Source organism: Apis cerana, linkage group LG9 (genome assembly GCF_029169275.1).
Source record: "Apis cerana isolate GH-2021 linkage group LG9, AcerK_1.0, whole genome shotgun sequence".
Classification (NCBI taxonomy): domain Eukaryota; kingdom Metazoa; phylum Arthropoda; class Insecta; order Hymenoptera; family Apidae; genus Apis; species Apis cerana.
In genome coordinates this window covers 7,562,180-7,582,227 of record NC_083860.1, presented here as the reverse complement: position 1 = coordinate 7,582,227, position 20,048 = coordinate 7,562,180, and the positions used below count along the sequence as shown (strand labels likewise).

The 20,048-nt window shown below is 22.7% G+C and overlaps 1 protein-coding gene across 6 annotated transcripts; it reads right to left on the bottom strand.

Annotated features, from left to right (window-relative positions):
* Window positions 1-442: 442 nt before the first annotated feature.
* On the bottom strand, window positions 443-19,858 carry LOC107992589 (reticulon-1-A). 6 transcript variants are annotated; one of them, XM_062079345.1, is made up of 7 exons: window positions 19,575-19,807; window positions 18,650-19,402; window positions 12,584-12,619; window positions 5,385-5,592; window positions 4,966-5,174; window positions 4,514-4,619; window positions 443-3,935 (listed from the first exon to the last, which is right to left on the bottom strand). In XM_062079345.1, exons 2-7 carry the CDS (start codon window positions 19,374-19,376, stop codon window positions 3,884-3,886), a joined length of 1,338 nt encoding a protein of 445 aa, XP_061935329.1. In that variant the 5' UTR covers window positions 19,377-19,402; window positions 19,575-19,807; the 3' UTR covers window positions 443-3,883. The 6 variants fall into 6 exon arrangements, with proteins under 6 accessions (XP_061935329.1, XP_016904053.1, XP_016904043.1 ...); XM_017048564.3 differs by lacking the exons at window positions 18,650-19,402; window positions 19,575-19,807 and adding an exon at window positions 16,248-16,751; XM_017048554.3 differs by lacking the exon at window positions 12,584-12,619 and having other exon boundaries at window positions 18,650-19,858.
* Between the last annotated feature and the right edge of the window lie 190 nt (window positions 19,859-20,048).

Below are 20,048 nucleotides of genomic sequence, written 5' to 3'. Positions count from 1 at the left end.
TATTAATTTTGAAAATTGTCAGACACAATGACCGGTTTTCACGACACATGCACAAATACCGGTACTCCGAAGATCCACACGCTTGTGCTATCCAGAGACGAATAACATGCCTATCTCTGGCAATCTTCGAAGCGGTCACCTTGTATGAAGGTCACGCAGGCGCATTAAAAGTCTGTCACGTGATCTGTAACGATTATACCGATCGAGTTTTGAAAAATTAAACAAACTTTTCCGCCATCTATGATGATTTTTTGATATTGATTTACCTCTTCATTACTATTATTAATTAACAATGTATGAATAGTTTTAATATAAGTATTCTATTTTTCTTTTAAATTATAATTTACTATATATATCTAATTACTAAATAAATTTTTAAATAAGATAATATTTTGATTTTCTTTGAATATCTTAAAGGATATAAAGAAAGAATATCTTGTGATTCAGTGTCTTGTTTAATATAATTTATTTATAAATTAATCGTGCGGATGCAGATGCAATAATGAAAACGTCAATAAGCGATACGCGTATTACAATTTGCATTCTGAAAAAGATTCTTCTTCCTTCGTTTCTATCTATTTTTTTCGCATTCCTTTCCCATTATAATCATCTTTTTTAGAGACGTCATATTTGAAAATGTAATGATACCCAATCAAATTTCATCGATATTTTATTAAATCGTATTCATCGTAAGGAATTATATGTATGAATTTTTATAGTTCGATACATTGATCAACAATGCAATACGATTTAAAAAAGTATGAATACAATTTCAGGTATCCGCAAATTTGTTTCGAACGATATCATAATAAAAATTCGCAATTCAGCTAACAACTTTCCATTGTAATGTTTAACGATATAGTTACACTTAATAATATGATAGCGATAATTATATTACTCGAAGAAAAAATCTTCGAAAACGCCGAAAAAGAAACGGCGCTACTTTTTTTATTCTCATATACACAACATACATACGCACAGATACAAATACACGCACGCGCATGTTCAACTATTTTCTTTTTTTAAGAATAATTATGTAATGAGCGATATTACAGAATCATTTGATATGCGGGCCCATTTATGATTTCCAAAAAATTCATTTTTTTTATTTTTTATAAGTTAAAATTGTATTGCTGCCAGAAAGATTTATTTCTTCAAGATTTAATATTATCAAATATGTAAATAAATCTATTCATAAGATTCAAATTGACAATGAAAATATTATGTTAATACACTATTTGTAATCTATATTATACAACAATTATTAAGCTTTTTTTCAAAAGTAATTTTTTATCCAGCATATACATATTCCATTAAAGATTTATAATTATTTATTAATCAATTATGTAGACTGAAACATATTTCTTAAAATATTATTTTAAAGAAAATTAATTCATTTTTCAAAATGTAATTTTTTAAATTTGATATAAATTGATTTTTAATCTTCAATAAAATTTAATTGAGCTGTATGTAAATTTCTATGTATAAATTTTATATAAATAAAATCTTAAAATTTTAGATACATATTAAAAATCAATTTTAATTAAATTTATAATTTAATTTTTAATTAAATAATATTAATATATTATATATAGTGTTATTTAAAAAATAATTTAAAATGCGCAATACTCATAACAATACTATTAAAAACAAATAACAAATTTCATCTTTTTTTATTCTTTCATTCTTTTTTCCTTCTTCTTCACATGCACAGAATCATTTTTTTTCTTTATAAAGAATTGATTTTACATCAATTAGTTATGCACAAAGCAAAATTTATTAATATTATGCATATTTATTAATATTTTTAAAGATTATAATTAATTGATATTTTTAATAACTATTTTTTTCGTTGCTTATTTTTTTTAAATCAAATTTTAAGATAATAATAAGAACTAAGAGATATTTACTGAAACAATAAAAATTCATGATTTATATTTACAATTATATAAATTTCATTTCTTGATATATTATCTTATATTGATATGATATAACCATAAATAAGTGCATATATTTTAAGTAATAAACTTAAATATGTTTTGTACAAATATTAAACAAATATTATACATATCATAAATAAAAAAATTTTGAAAATATCAATCATCAAAAAATGATAAAAATTGATAAAATTAACAAATTTTATTAAAGGAACAAAACTACAAATAGATAAAGAGAATATAGATTTATATAAACTGAAAAAATGTAATTATATATAAAAGTCTAGGAAACTGATCTAAATTTTTATACTAAAAAAGAATAATGAAAATATTATAGAATAATAAATATCACTAGAAATGTTTGTTAAAAAAAAAATATTAATATAAATTTTAAATCAGTTTCCTCTAACGAAATTATTTAAATTTTTCAAAATAAATAAAATTTATTGAAAACAAATATTCCATTTATCTTTAAACTATTTATATTATTTCATTCTTAACATTTTTAATATAATTTTAATATAATCTATTATTGTCACACGTTCAATGTGTGCATATTTTATATAATATTATAAATTAAAAAATCTTACATTATATTTTGTTATAAAACTCAAGCTTAAAGAATGTGAATGCAAATTTGAAATTTCTAAAAGAGAGAAATAAAGCAATGTATTATAAAACAAATTATTTTAACTCTATTTATGTACATGATTTTAATTATAAAAGATTTTTTAACAATAAAAAATTGAATTTTTCATAAAATGTTTTGAATAAATGAAAAAGAAAGGAAAATAAGAAAATATAAATTTCAAAGCAAAAAATTAAAGATTAGGAGAAAAAAAAGTATCTTTGTGCTAAAGATATTTTTCAATAACTATATATAATGAAAGAAATTTATTGAAAAATAAACAATTAATTAGAATTAATTTTAATGGGACCGCATATCATTTTGTAAAGAAGAAATATCAATTCGGAATGGTATGGGAAAGTGCGAGGAAAAAACAAAAAATAGAAGGAAAATCGGAAAACCCTTAGACACACGCATTGCACCATTCATGATTTCTGCAGAGTACACCAAAGGGTTCTATTCGTCTCCCTTATCGCAACAAATTAATGTAATCGCTAAATGTTACTTCTTTCCGTTTATTTCGATTAATAGGGACAGTTTGTAAATCCAAAAAAGGAATACTCGTTTTACGATATCATCAGACATTAAAATCCAATTGCCGAGTTTTTTTCCTTTATATTACCTTATGACCTCTTCTCGTTTTTCTTTCTTTAGAAGCCGTTACCCTATTGCGATTCACATTTCAATCTTCTTGCACTTTCAGAAATACTTCTCATCTTTATATAACACTATTTTTCCTTTTTTCTTTTTTTTCATATACATATATTCAATGCTTGTTCATTACATTTTCTTTGCAAGCCATGCTTCTATTGTAACTACTTTTTATCATTTTATTTCAGTACATAGGAATTTCAGAATTAAAAAAAATTATCCTGTTTTTAAACCTTACAACGCTAAGAATCTTTTTTTATCTTTTATTTTCGTGAATCATTTATAATATATGTTATAATATATTATATAATATATATCATAATATTATAATATAATAAAATATATACATATTATAATATTATATTATATCATATAATATTATAATATTATTATAAATAGATTTTTTCAGCATTCTTTTTTTCAACATTGGCATAACATTTCATTTTGCTGTTCATTTTATCTATTCTGCATTTTCTTGTAAATATTTCTTTTTCATCATTTCTTTAAACTCTATATGTTTTCTATCTTTTTTAAATTTCTTTTTTTTTATAATCATTTCCATTCTTTTGTATAACTGTTCTTTTTTTCATTCTTGCGTGGATTTCGCAAGTATCCGACAAATTCGCTTAAATCTCTTTTGTTCCCGCGTGGTGGTAAACTTTCATATTTATTCTTCTTTCTTTGGTTCTTTCTTGCCAAATGGTATCGCAGCTTTCACCCTAAAACAATTAAAATACAAGATCTTAAGTTTTTAGAAAATCACTTCTTCAAAATATTTTTATTTTTTTTTTCAATGACAAATATATGTAAAATACATTTTCTAATTTATCTATATATGTGTAAACTTACATAAATATGTTTAAAAGGATTAAATCTTCATTGAAAAAACTGATTTAAGATATTATTTTAATATATTTTATATTGTGATGGATATTTATTATCAATGCATTAATTACTACTTACATAAAAAAAATCTAAATGTCAATCAATATTTATCATGAAATTATATTTATAAATATTATGCAATAAATTACTTTTATTGCAAGAGATTACAAAGAGAATATATATTATTTTTATAAATAGGAAAATTTATAATATATATAATACAATATCATATCGTATCTTTTATTTAATGAGAAATATTTTAATAAATTTTATATTATTCCATTAAGATTAAATATTAAAAATTCATTTGATAAGAACAATTCAACGTTTTATAAACACTTTTTTATTATTTTTTATTATTTTTTTATTATTTTTATTGTAAAATATTTTTTATTTGATGACATATACTTACTTAGCAGTGAGCTCATTGATCTTGCTTTGTACCAATGCTAAATTTTGATCTATTTGTGATTTATTTGTCTCATAAACCTTCGGTAATGTAAATAAGGCAATTACTCCTGCAAAAAATAACGATTAGATCGAATATGATCATAACATTTTTCAAAACTTATTTTTCTTTAAATAATTATATATAATGGTATAAATATGCTATTTAATTACAAATTTTGTTTTTTATTATATTGAATATTTCGTTGAGTTATCATTCTTATAAATATTTCTATAAACGAATATATATACGATTTTGTTTATAAGTAAAAAAAAAAAAACTAAGAATATTTCGTTCAAAGTTATTTTATCTATAAATATTCATTGGAAAATTATATACTTAACTTTTTATGTATAAAATATTGAAAATTATTTAAAAAATATACTGATAATGATAATGATAATGACAAAATTTACCAATTATAATTAGAGTCATGCCATTAAACCAAGAACCCACATAGGTGAGGCACCAAAGAAGGACACCAAATTTCAAAGAATCGACAAAATCTTCGACAAAAAAGAGCCTACGAAGTTCACAAACTGCTGCATTTAAGTGTGCGACAGCCACATCCGCTACTTCATGCACCTTCTCCGCAGGCAATGTTAAGTCCATTTCCAAAATATTTCTAAAATTATAAGTAGCATATTAATATTTTATTTCATTTCTAATTTTTTTTTAGAATTTTTTTCTCTAAAATAAAATATGAAACGATTTAAATACATTATTTATTCTTTTATAAAAAAAGAATAAAAAAAATTTTATATATTTTAAATTTGTATAAAATAAAAAATTTATTTCTTATTAACTTTTATCTTTTCAAACATATGATACTTGCTGGAAAGGATGCCCATCGGAAGTTTTCTGAATAGCTTGAAGGACGGTATTGTGAATCCTAAAAGCAATGGTACCAGTGAGGATAAGAAGAGATAAATAAGCAAGAACGCTTATCAGACTGAAGTAGGCCAACGAGAGGAGCACGCCAAGTATGCAGCCGAACACGGGGCCTGATTTCTTTGGATCACGCCAATAAATTAAAGCTGCCACTAAAATAGAAAAATACATCACTATTAGAAATTTCAAACTTACAATTACTATACTTTTATATAATTTATACACTTTTTAAACTTCTATTAATTTACAAATAGTACAAGTACTCATATATAAAGCAATAACAATGTTGTTTCAATGTTCAGAGTAATTTCCATAGATTGTATAAAATATTATATACATATACAGGGTAATATTTGATAAAATTATCTTAGAAATATAAACTCCATATTTAAATATAATTTATTTCCAATTAAAATCAACAAAATCCAATTAAAATGTTGAGACAAGTTCAATGATATATCATTCAAAATATTGCTCAAAATGATAAAAATCCTAATAATTTTATAATAGTTATAAAAATTCCGAAAATTTCAAATATCATTTAATATAAAATAAATCGAATTTTTCTATTCTGATATTTTTCTACAGACACGTGCTCCTGAACCATATGTTAATGAAAATAATCGGATATCAATCTCTTTCAAAGAAGAGAGATAAACTCACCGCTATTTCTATCGGGTAACTCCTCGACAGGTGTTCTTGAATTATTTCTTCGCACCATTTTCAACTAACGAGAGAAGAGGCTACGTTATAAAAGAAATTGAAAGCATGGAAAGCTAAGCAAGAACTGCCACCTCTTTCCACGTTTCATTTGCGCATGGAACTTTTTACATATCTTGGTAATATTAAAGAGATACGTGATATACGAGAATGAGTAAAGTGGGAGAGAGAAATAACAAACCAACAAATTGGAATAAAAGAAAGAAAAAACAATTGAAAAAATAAAATAAGCATTACAATGAAAAAAAAATATTTTCTACTATTTATATATAATATAATTTATATAAAATTTATATAATAATATTTAAATTAATATTTATATAAAATATAATATGATTTAATGATTTTTTAAATAACTTTTAATTAATTTAATTTATATAATATTTGATATTTAGTATTATTGTATTGTTTTTTTCTCAGATCTTATTTAAATATATCTTATATTTTTCATAATTACATTATTAACGATAAAATTTTTATTATACTCTACAGTTTAAATTAAATTATAATTAAAAGTTAAAAAATATATTATAAATATATAATTTTAATGTGTATATATCTAAAATTATTAAGAATTAATGCATATGAATGAAAGAATTCAAAGATTTAGGTAATAAAATTAATTATACTCTAATGAAATATTTGAGAAATAATGATTGATGCGACTAATTGTGGATAGCCTTGAATGTAATCTAATAATAGAAATTCTCAAATTTTGCTGTCGGCTTTGTCTCTAATCCAAAAAGGATGTTCTATTAAATTATTTCCAAGGCCTATTCAACATCGTACAATTCTGCCAAACGAATTTATGTCATTTGTCCCAATTTTTAATCGAATTTTATTTTATTGAAAATTGAATAATTTTATGTCATTTCAATTCATAAACAAAATTAAAGTAATATAAAAAAAAAAATTTAACCAACGTTTGATTATATGAAATATTTATTCATTTAAAATATTGATATTGATATATATTATTTTGTATTAAAATATTGATATAATATATATAATATCAATTTCTTAATAAATAAATTATTTCAAATATTTCTTAAAATTATTTAGCACTATAAAACTTTCAATATTATCAATTTTATTATTTTACAATTTAATATTTTATAAGATTAATTCGTTATCATTAATATATAAATAAATAATCACCATATTTTATCATATCTCTTTTGAAAGCAATGCCCTGAATGTGAGGGTAAAGAATCGATGACTAATATGTCAAGTAGAAGGCTATATATGGAAAACTATATGGCACGTCATGGAAGTATATATACAAGTTCAGTCTGCCGTATGAATCTTAAAATTTCAATATATATTCTAAACGTTTATTATATTATAATCAAGTTATTGCTCTTATCAACTAACGGTATTTTTTATTATATAACGGTATTGAATAATATTAAAGAATAAATGCATTAAAATATTCATTAAATATAAAAATATTATATATTATATTTATTATATTAAAAATAAAATATTATTTAAAATTGTAAAATTCAATATCTTTTCAACGATTAAAGAAATATACAAAATGTACAAAAAGTGAATTTTTAGGCTGAATTTTAATAAAATAATTACCAATTATTTTTTGGTGAAAAATTTACAAGATTTTTAAAGTTAAAACTTCATTGCCGATTAATTTATATTTCTTCTTTTATTTTTCTTTAATTTTTTATTTCTTAAATACTTAAATACTTCTTCAATAATTTATTAAAAATATCACAGTATGGTTTCAAATGATCTATTTGAATATCATTTATCAAATAATTACTATATGATACTATCTAAAAATCAAATAATATACAAGATTATTAAAGTTGATTTAATTCATTTAATTGTTTACATCTCCAAGTGGATCGAATCATTAAAGAAGTTCAATCAGAGTCGAGAATTGGAACAGATCCAAATATGAAGAAGAGTTTACTAGAGTATAAAAGATAGAGATATATCTCCATGAGCATCACGTGTCGAACGAGGAGGATAAAGGGAAACGGTCGGGCGCGGTTTGGTAGTAGAAAATCAATAAGTTGTCTCCGGTAGTGCGACGCCCGGCGTCGCAGTGTCGGCCATTGCCTCTATCCCTTTTACTATTCTCAGAAATACACCTGCCAATTGGTATTCTATCCTTGAATTCACCCTTTATTGACCCTTCATTAATTCTTTTCCTCCATGAGAAATTATATATCAAAGATCCTACTTAAAAGTTACAATTTTCCTTTTATTATCATGTTGCACATTAAACTTCTTTAATTATTTATATAATACGCTAATTATTTTAGAAAGTTATTATTTTTTTTGCATTTTATTTTAATAATATAAAATAGAAATAAATTTTCAGAATAATATGTAATGATTTGTGACATTTATTTTAAAATTAAAATATCCAATTTGCAATTTTTTTAAATATATACATTATTGTAACGAATATTTAAATAAAAATTATTAATTTTGTAAATAAAAATTTTTTTAGCATATGTTTTTATTAATTACAAAAACTAAAGATATGAAATCTGTTTAAGTAGCTTTAATAGTTCTAATAATGAGATTTTTTTTTTTTCTTTCAATTTTCTATGGATTGTTGATAATTCCAGAATAAATAAAATCTAATATTAATATATATTTAAATAAAATTTATGTCAATACTAATAAAAATATTTTTTTGAATAACAATAGAATGATTTTTTTTCGATAAAAAAATTATTAAAAAAAATATTCTTATTTTCAATTTTAGATAAAATTGTCGCATTGCGACAATATTAATGAGAAATGAAAAATAAAAGAAAAAATTTTTGAATCAGAAATAATTTTCACAATAAAATTTAACAAAGAATTCGATTTTTTTGGCAAGTTGGATCACGTCCAAGCTCTAAAAGTAACAACTGTTTCAAAGAAAACAGTGCAATGCTCCAATCTTTGCAGGTACTCTAGATAAGAGTAAAAAATCTTTAAAAAATTTTTCTGATTACTCATAATAATCTTTAGAAAATCACACTTATTAATCAAAAATATAATTTCTACAATTAACAGCAATTTATTTTTTAAATGATTAAATAATTATTACTAACATCTTCGGATTATTATTATCTAATTCTATTATAACCTATATAATTTATAATAGAAATAATTAAGTTTTTTTCAAAAACTTTTAACTAATTTCTAACCAAATAAAAGAAATCTCTTTTGTTATCATTTTCATTATCATATTTATTTAAAGAAAAAAAAAAGAATCTTCAATAATATCTTGAAAATTATTCCTAAGATTATGAAAAAGATTATGAAGATTATTCTTAAGATTAAGATTAAGAATATCTTATAACCAATCCTCGAGATCTTAGCCTAGTTTTAGACACTAGAAAAAATCATTAACATTTCCAAAAATTCCCTCTCTAAATCTCTGACGTAATTGCGTCTGCGCAGCAAAGTTAAACTGGCAATCTGTCAATGTTCACAACCAGCATATACCTGCCATCGAATTGATTCAGATTCGTTTCAGCATCTACTCACGTTCCTCCCTCGTGATGACCATGTTTCTATCCGCTGGTTATACACTTATCTCTTCCTTAGATCTTGTACAACACAAGGGAGAAGAGAGGACAACACTGGCGGCGAACACTACAAATTAGTATTCTACCGATTATGAGAAATTAACTCAAGAAATGATAAAAACACGGTACACACTCTCTGGTAGACATAGATACTGTGGACTCGCCGAAGAAAAAGCGAGAGTTCCCTTCGTGATTTCTGGCAGAGCACCAACAGCCTCGAACCCGGCTGGATACTATATTTAACTTTGGCTATGGTCGCCAACCGTCTCCGGCTTTTTTGGATTCTAACCGCGGCACGAATTCATTCGATTGAAATTTTAATGAACGGGGAAAAGAGAGGGGAAAATCACTCTGGAAAATTTTAACAACGAACGATTGGAAGATATATAAACAGAATAAACGAAAGGATATCTAAGAGGAAAAACAAAATTAGTCGTTTAGCTGAAACTTAAATTGATATTCGGATGGACATTGTCTTGATTCGATGATTAAAACATTCATTCAGTTGTTCAAAATAAGTTGGAAATACTCTAGTTAAATATATTTTAAGATTTGTTTTTAGAATACATCGCACAATATATCATGATTTTTACGACGAATAGCGAATCAATAGAATTGTCTTATAAATGTTTCAATTCAAAATTATTTTAATGTTATTGTTAATCTCTTAAAAAATTAACGGAGTATTCATCAAATATTTAAATTCTAATTCAAATCTATTTGGAGACACAATGAATTAAAATTTGTGAATGATGAGATGAATAATTGGCAAAGTTTACTCTAAACATTTCTGGCACAAATTATCAATACAAAAATTGTTCTCTTATTTGTTTTATCCAATACAAAATTGCAAATTAAAAGGAAAAAATAAGTATAATCGTAACACAGTTGTCCACAATTATCAAAAAAGTTAATCAATAATATAGAATATTTAACAAACAAATCTATTTTTCATGTGCAACGTTTTGTTTAAGTGTTGGGATCACTGTACAAACAAGATTGAATTATTGTAACGAAAGACAGATCATCGAACCTTGAAAGATCAATATAATTTTAATATTATCTCGAATACAAGTTTTCAACAATTGACATATTTTCTCGATACTCTCTGCGAGGTACTTGACCCATACACATATATATATATGTACGAACTGCTCTCGTTTCACAGTCTTCAAAGGGAAAATCAATATTACACTCGAGGGAACAAAAAAGCCAGATTTTAAGTAGCATCTACAAACTACCGATGAAGTCGATTTTTTTGAAATTACAATGAAATCTATGTTAAATAGAATTGAAAGCATTTGAAAGTCATGTTCCACTTTATACTATTAAATATAAATTTTTCTAATTTTGGACATTGAAAATGATCTTTTTATATATTTCTCGAACCTTGAAATATGCATTTAATAATTTATAAAATTGAAATGAGATTATTATTTGTTGTACAAAATATCTTATGCACGTTATATTATAATTGATTATGCAAGTTTTTTAAATGTATTGTGTATATTTTCTTGCAATAAAACTGCTTCGATTTGAAAACTAAAAACACTCAATTTTGAACGAAGAAATTAAAAACGGAAGTCAGTCGATGACCTCAACTTTCAAATCATAATGTATTGTAATATTATATTTAGAGCTTTATTTGCGCTAAGAGATATGTACATTGGATCACAAAGAAGCAATAATTGACAATATCTTTAGAAGGAAATTCGATGAAAGTAGTCTATTGTATCATCAAAGTGGTATCTTTGTAGTTGCTTTTACGCTTTGAAAACATCATTACTGAATTTTACGACGAGAGTTACGTTTCAGAAATTTATGGACAATAATATTGCATACAATTAGTTTTTTCATGAGATAGCAATTTTCGAAAATTTTACTACAATTACATTTTCATTGTTTGATTTAAAAGAATTGCTTCTTTAAAAGTTAAATTGTCTTCGAAATTTAGTGCCAAATTATGAGTCAATAATCAAAGAATAAAACAGGAATGTTTAATAGTTGATATAATAATCTTGTCGAATAAGGTCTATAGCTGGTACAAAAATCAAACAAAAATTATAATAGTTTATGTAGTATAGATCTATTATTTATATTTATACTATCCATTGTTTGGTATATCATTAATTTTCGCAGATTTCTGTTTAACTAAATTTAAATAAATTTAATAAGAAATCAAAAACTTGACTTGTCTCAACATAATTTTATATTCTTCGACAAAACTTCTCTCAATTTTTCCAATTTATTCGTATTAGATAACATAATTGACATTAAAATCTTAATTTTTTTCCATTAAAGACATTTTATATATATATATATATATATATATATATTTTACTATATTTATTTATAGGAATATTTCTATAAGCTCTAAGTGGGTCATCCTGTATACAATAAATATCTCAGCCAGAGTTTTTTTTGCTTTACATCTATTATATATTTATTACACATAAATTAAGTATACACTCATTCTTCGATTCATTATCAAAATATTATATAATTTGTCTGATTATGATTTTTTATTAAATTTATGATATATCAATAAAATATATATAAAAAATAAAATAATTATTTTATTTTTATCTCTTGCGAAGTAAAAATAGATATTTTTATGATTAATTTTGATTAATTTTTTTTTTAAATAAATGCTTTCTCGCACATCTGTATTTATATATAAATAATAATTTGAATATAACGAAGAATGAGTGCAAATATAGATATTATTATATAACAAAAAAAATTTAATAAAATAAAAATATATATATATATATATATATATATATATATATATACACATACAAAATATAAAATTGTTGAACACATAGAAACAAATTGATAGACATCGACATCGAATTTGATATCTTACCTTTTGGATTGAGTCTATCAGGATTAAACCATGCGTCTGTAAAGAACAGAATCGAAGTATGTTAGTATAATTGGTTAATATAATTCTATATAAACTACTCTACGATGATCTGTGAGAAATTAATGAATTAAAAACAGGAAAAAAAAATTTTTAATGCCGTATAGTAATAAAAAATAATGATGCTATAAAATCAATCTTATTAATATAAATATTCATCAAAGAGATATAATAGATAATAATAGATAATAAGAAATATTAATTGAAATAATATGAATTGAAATGACTTTCAATTAATATCGTTGGATGAAAAATGAAAACAAAATAATAAAGTTAATTTAATATTTTATAACACATTTTTCGTACTCTGAATACAAATTTTTGAAATATTATGTATAATTTATATTTAACAATCCTTCGTTAAAAAAAAAATAAAATTCAGAATTCAAATCAGAGTCTAAAAACTGTTATAATATCGAAGCGGTTATGAAGAATTTTTATTTTGAATAACTGTTATACGATTGTACCGAAATTTCAAACCATATTTGTTCTGGTTTCGATCCCTATTTCGATTCTTGAACAGTTATTTTTTCGATTCCATATCGGTTCCAAAACTTATGTACAATCGATTTTTAAGATCATAAGATCTAATTTTTTTTTTGCGATATGTAAATAATATGTACATAAAAAAATCATATATTTTATACTAAAAACTCCATTCATAATTTTTATTACATAACAATGAAAAGTATTTCGTAATGAAATAATTTGATTACATAGTGAAATTTATCAGTGATTTAATTAAAAATGTTTTAAAAAGTTTTGATAGATATATGTATAATTTTACCAAATCGCTTGATATCTAAGAGATATATATATAGATTATTATCTAATGTATAATTATAAAAAACGTAAAATCACAAGACATTATTCAATCTAAAATTATTCGAGGAAAATTGTTATTATATGTGTTCATTCACTGTCAATATTTAATATTAAAAATTCATAGATGAATCAAGCTCTCATTCATTTTAATTTTCTGTGAATGCATTTATATTCTGTAATTTCTTTTTTCCTTTTTAATGATTTAATTATTTGCTTTATTTGCTTTTTTTAGTTATATAATATCAATTATAATTTGATTAAATAAAATGTCCTTTGTGTCAATGAATTTTATTTTAATTATTAAAAAAGGAACATATATTCGATTTATACGAACGAAATTACCATTTTTTAATATATAAATTGGATATTATTTATAAGATTTTTCAAGCAATTTTTTTAGAAGAAAAAAAAATGCTTTTAAATATTAAATGATTGATAGCACTTGATGTAATTAACGCACCGAAGTATATTGCGCAATCTTTGACCTCGAGTTCTATCTTAATATCTATGAACTTCAATTGAATGATTTTTAAAATTTATATTCGTGATTTTTTTCGATAAATAATATTTTTTGTCTCAATATCTATATACTTCAATCCAATGATTTTTAAAATTCGTATTCGTGATTTTCTTCAATAAATAATATTCTCTTATCTTGATATCTATATATTTCAATCCAATGATTTTTAAAATTCGTATTCGTGATTTTCTTCGATACATAATACTTTGAATTTGTTTACAAATATTATTTACACAATTAATTATTTTTTATTTTTTATAAATCCATAATCTGAAAGCTAGAATTAAATATATAATTGCTTGATAAAATTTATGTAATAAAACAATTTTTTGTTTTTAAAAATATAATTTCTTAACAACATGAGACCACATCTAGTTAAACGAATTTTAAAAATAATTTTTTATTTTTTAAAGATTAATTCAATTATAATTTTCTTTTATCAACATTATTTTTTTTGTAATTATTGTCAATCAATTCTATAAATTAAATAATAAAAAAAATCATATCAATTTATATAATAATATAGTTTTTTTACGATATAAAGTTATTTAAAAAATCCAATTATTGATGTTACTTTATGATAAGATAATTAAATTACTAAATAATAAACAATAAATAAAAATATCATTTTTTAAAATTATTACGATTTACTCTTTAATTATTTATTTTTATTTCTAAATACGAAAAGTAATTTTTTAATTTTTTTTAATACATTTGTCGATATATAAAGTAAGCAATTGATAAAGTAATAACATCTTTTAAACAATAAATATATATTTGTTCCCATTTTTTTAGACATATTAGAATTATCTATTCGAATATTCCTTTTTCCTTTTTTTATTATCAAAAATTGCTATTTACAATGTAGAATGTGCAATATATTTATAAAAACCGATAGTCGACGATCAATAATCCTCTTGCAAATCGCGTTTCTTCTGCGCATGTCAGATAGTCGATGCACCCGGATCTATATAATTATCTATTTTTTATCTTTTTTTTGTACTTTCTTTTTACTTACTTTTTTCTTGATAATGTATGTAATTTATTTCAACGAAAACAATCAAGTTTGTGCGATAACAGCAGCCATTTATATTCTAAAGTTAAGTAATTTTTCTCTTCTTTTATAATCTGTTAATTTGTCTTTTAGAAAATAAATTTTAAAATCAAGAGAAAATAAAATTTTTAAAAGTATAATTAAAATAAGTAGCTTTATAAAATATCCAAATTAAAATAAAATCAATGAGTTAGGAACAATAATTTGTAAGTAAAAAAAATATATAAATAGAAAATACACAGAAATAATATTATAACATATTTATGTGTATATTTCTCCTCTTTTATAAGAAAGAAAAGAAGCTTTTTAAAGTACAATAGATCATATATTATATATATGTATTATATAATTTTTTTAATTAAATTAATTTTGTTAAATTTTATTATATTTATTAATAAATTTTAATTCTAAACAAGATTAAAATGAATTTTAATCCTTTTTAATTTTTTTCATGAAAACGTAAAAATATTAAAAAATACTATAATTATTTATAATAAAAAATAAAAAATATGAATTTATAATAATAAAAATAATATAAAAATATATTTATTAATATATATATATATATATAATATTCATTATTTATAAATATTTTACTAATGAAAAAGAAATTATTAATAAATTAACTTATATAAATCTTTTAAAATTAAGATTGACTGCAATATTTTCTTCTATATTTTACTCTTAAACATTATGACAGGAAATTTCTTGATATTTAAACTTAGGTATAATAATAATATTAATTTACTTTTATCTTTTATATTTTTTTGATATTTGTTCTAAAATAATAAAAGAAAGCTGAGTTTTATTATTAATCTTTTAATTAAGAATATCCAATTTTTTATATTTAAATAATATTTAAATTATATTACTCAATAAATTTTACAATGTAAAGTATTATAATGTATTTTCTTTTAAAATATATTTATTTTATACAATAATCCATTCTTTATTTCTACTATATAATATATAATATAAATAGTATGTAATATATATAATATTAGATAATATAATATAATACAATATAATAGTCTGTCATTTGCTTGTAAAGCTACTGTTGCGACTAATACGCGCTCTACTGATTATGAATTGCAATTCGTTTCCTACGTCAAACAAGTACATGACTTGCTTTATATTATTTTAAATATATATATATTACTTTACATCTTTCATCTTACGTCAAAAACAAATATGAAAAATGAACATACATGGATCAAGAATATTCCAGAAGCAAGAATTGCCATTGGCTACAACAAAGCATGATTCCTTGCAAACCGCGGTAGCATCTTCTTTCTCCTTCCCAGGAGACATAGGACATGCCGGCTCCATTCTCATTTTTTCCTAACCTTGCGTTTCAGTAGAACCAAGGACGACTTGCATTCGAACACTAGCTCAACAATTCAAGTCAATAGTTGCAAATGACGCACTTTCCGATTCAAACTTTTTATTTTTCTTTTTCTTTCACCTTTTTATTATTTTTCACTGATTTTATTCTCTACACATTCAAATAAATCTTTTCGATTTGTTTCGTCTGTTTTTAATGCACAAAATGATTTAAAATAAATTCTGAGGAAAATAAAATATTCCGTTTAATTTCTATATTGCAACTTCCTAACGACACACTATGCTTCAAGGTGAGAACGAGACTAACTAGTATTATCGACCCATGGACAGTTCCAGATATCCCCACCATCCCAATGCGCCATTGCTACGCACTGAAAAGCGATAAGGCTTCGAATGAAGAACAAGTAGTTGTTTTCGTTGGTAAAAGATGGCGCGTTTTATAGTAAGAAAATCTAGTGAGTTCCAAAGTAAGACGATAGATGACGCGAAATTTAAAATATAATTATCTAAAGACTTCAAATAGAAATAAATAATATATATAAAAAAAATTATTAAAAAAAAACTTGTTCAATAAATTGATCGCCTATATCTATTTGAAAAAAGTTAAAAAAAAAAAGATTTTATATAATTTACATTTCTTAAATTTATTAAAATAGTTTTTTTTTTGATTAAAATAAATTTTTTAAATTTATTTTTTTTAAATTACATTCTAAATTTATAAGATGATTATTAATATATTATAATAAATAAAATTATTATTTCGTTTTTAATATAATTTTAATATAATTAACAAAAAAAGACGTGATATGTTATAATAATGTATGACGATGAAAATAATTCATGACTCAGATACATGGAATTTTTCGTTCTGAAATCATGTATAAAAATATCTTCGAGAAGAATGAAAAAATTATTTCATGCTTACAAAAAATAATTTTGAATTAATATGATTTTGTTGATATAAATTTAAACAATTTACCATTTTATATATATGTTATTTATTATTAATAATTCATTTTATAAAATATATTTTTAATGCAAAATATTTTCTCCCATGGGTTGGCTCTATCCATTGGTTCTATCAAAAGAGGTCGTAAGGTATCTCTGCTATGGATCAATATAGGGAGAAGATACAAGTTACTTCGATCCATAGTATAGAAACCATACACAAAATATACTCGTTTTTCTTCTTATGGTATAACATATAATTTCACTTAATTCATATTTTATTTTTAATAAATATATAAAGTCCTGAAGAAACAATTATTCTATGAAAAATATTTAATTTTTTCTAGCTATTGTTTAATATAATACTAACATATTTATTATTTTTCAATAAAAATTAAATTTCAATATTAAAAAACTAAAGTATTTAAAGGATTATTTGAATTATTTAAATAAAAAACAATAAAAATTGATAACACAAAAAAGCTAAAAATATTACATCATTTGACGCATGTCATATAATTACTCATACATAGTTGTTCAACTTTGCATACTTTTATACACCTACATATATTCAAAAATCGATAATTCGTTACTTGCCTATTGTCATTTTATTCAAATTAAATTTAATGGATAAAAATTAATCACTTTACAATTAATTATTACATATAAACATTATATAAAAATTATAATCATAAAAAAAGTAACATTAATCTATTAAAATTCTTGAGAACATAATGGCAGAATAATAAGAAGAATCATAAACATTTAATCTACATAGAAATTCAAGCGCAAAATCTTCAATTACCGTTATTTAATGTACAGTTGTACGTAAGTAACGGTATAACGATAACATTATTTTCTTAAATACGTTTCAAAAAAATATATTTAAATTGAAATATTTAATATGAGATATTTTTTGTAGAATTTTTTATCGCTATAAGCTAATGAAAAAGAATAAAGATATTTTGAAAAGAGATATATAATAACTAATATAAATGACATATAATAACTAATCACATCATTACTGTTTAAAAAAACAATGATGTTGTAACTAACCGGAAGCATAGTTCACTTCGTGCAAAGATGCTAAATTAATTTCACACTAATTGTTTTATGCTTTCGGAACTTTGTAGGTTATTAATTATTAATATTTATGAGCACTAATTATTTAATATTTAATATATATAATATACAAAAAAAAGTGTATTAGATTTAATTTTTTTTTAATTTACTAGATAATAATATTGATAATATAAAAATATAAAAATTATATAGCTATTTTTTTTATAAAATTCTAATAAAATAGAAAATTACTTACCTATTCCCATACTACTAAATATCTCCTTCGGTGCAATTTCCACTTCTTCCACTGGTTCTCTTTTCACTTCCTGTTTTATTGATTTGAAACTTTTTACTGGAGATACCTCAACTTCTGATTCAAATTCAGATTCTCCAGTTTCTGTTGCACTGATTCGTTCCTTTTTCTCTGTATCAGCATGCACATTTTCACTTACACATTCTTCTCTTTTCTCCGGTTTCAAAATTGATTCCGGAACTGGAGATTTTTCGATAATATTCCATGAATTATCTATTTTTTTCTCTGTATTAAAAACAATTTCTGCTTCGCGATCCGGAATCTTGGTTTCCTTAACCTCTTCTTTTTCTGTAATTTCTTGTTTCTCTTCTTCTTTTTTATTAACTGGTTGAATCGTCATAACTTCCGATTGATCATCTATTTTACTTGATAAGAAATCGAGCTCCTTTGATCTAACCTCAAAATTAGTTTCTTCAGCCGGTCTTCCTTTCTCAGATTCTAACAGTAACATTGTCGCTTTTCTAGGATCTTCTAGTTCATTTGATGATTGATTAGAGGAAAAATTAATCATATCCTGTTCCATATCGAAATTATTTTTCGAATTCTTTTCTATTTTTTCGTTGTGAATTTCAAGATGACTTGATTGTCCATCCTGGACGTGTTCGAGATGCTCAAAATCGTCCATCGAATCGTGCTCCCTTCTGATTGGTTGCTCCTTTAACTCGGCCATCTTTGCTGCACGCGAGGAGTGTTATCCTGTCATAGAATTTGACTTTTCTTTAAGATACTTCCAATATTCTTTCTTTTTTTGTAATTTTCTAATATTTTTTTCTAATATGATTTTTAAAATATTTAACAATTAAAATAGTATTTATAAATAATTGTAATTTGCAATTATAATGTTGATATTTCACTGCGTTTTTATTACCTTTTTTATATAATTTCACTTTTTAAAATTTTTTAATATTAAAGAAATAGTTCTATTCTTTATAATTTTTTATTTGTTATTAAAACGATGCACATTCAAAAATTAACGATAAACAGTAGACATTGAAAATGAAAAACTGGTTTAACGTTCACTATTTCAGGTAGATTCGATTCTGAAGCATGTTCTCCGACGGAATATCTCACGGGGTGTGCGTAAGAGGGTTTCTGCCCCACTATTCCTGTCTGTACCAGGAATGTATATATATTGGGTGACAATAAACGCAAAAATAAAAATTTTTTGAAATTTTAATATTAAGTTACATTTGTGTATTATTTATATATTTTTTTAATTTATAATTTTATATATAATAATAAAAATAATCTACATATCATAATTACATAATTCTATCATCCTTTTTTTATGATAAATCTTTAATATAATATATTACATATTATTTATTTTTATTAAATTAAA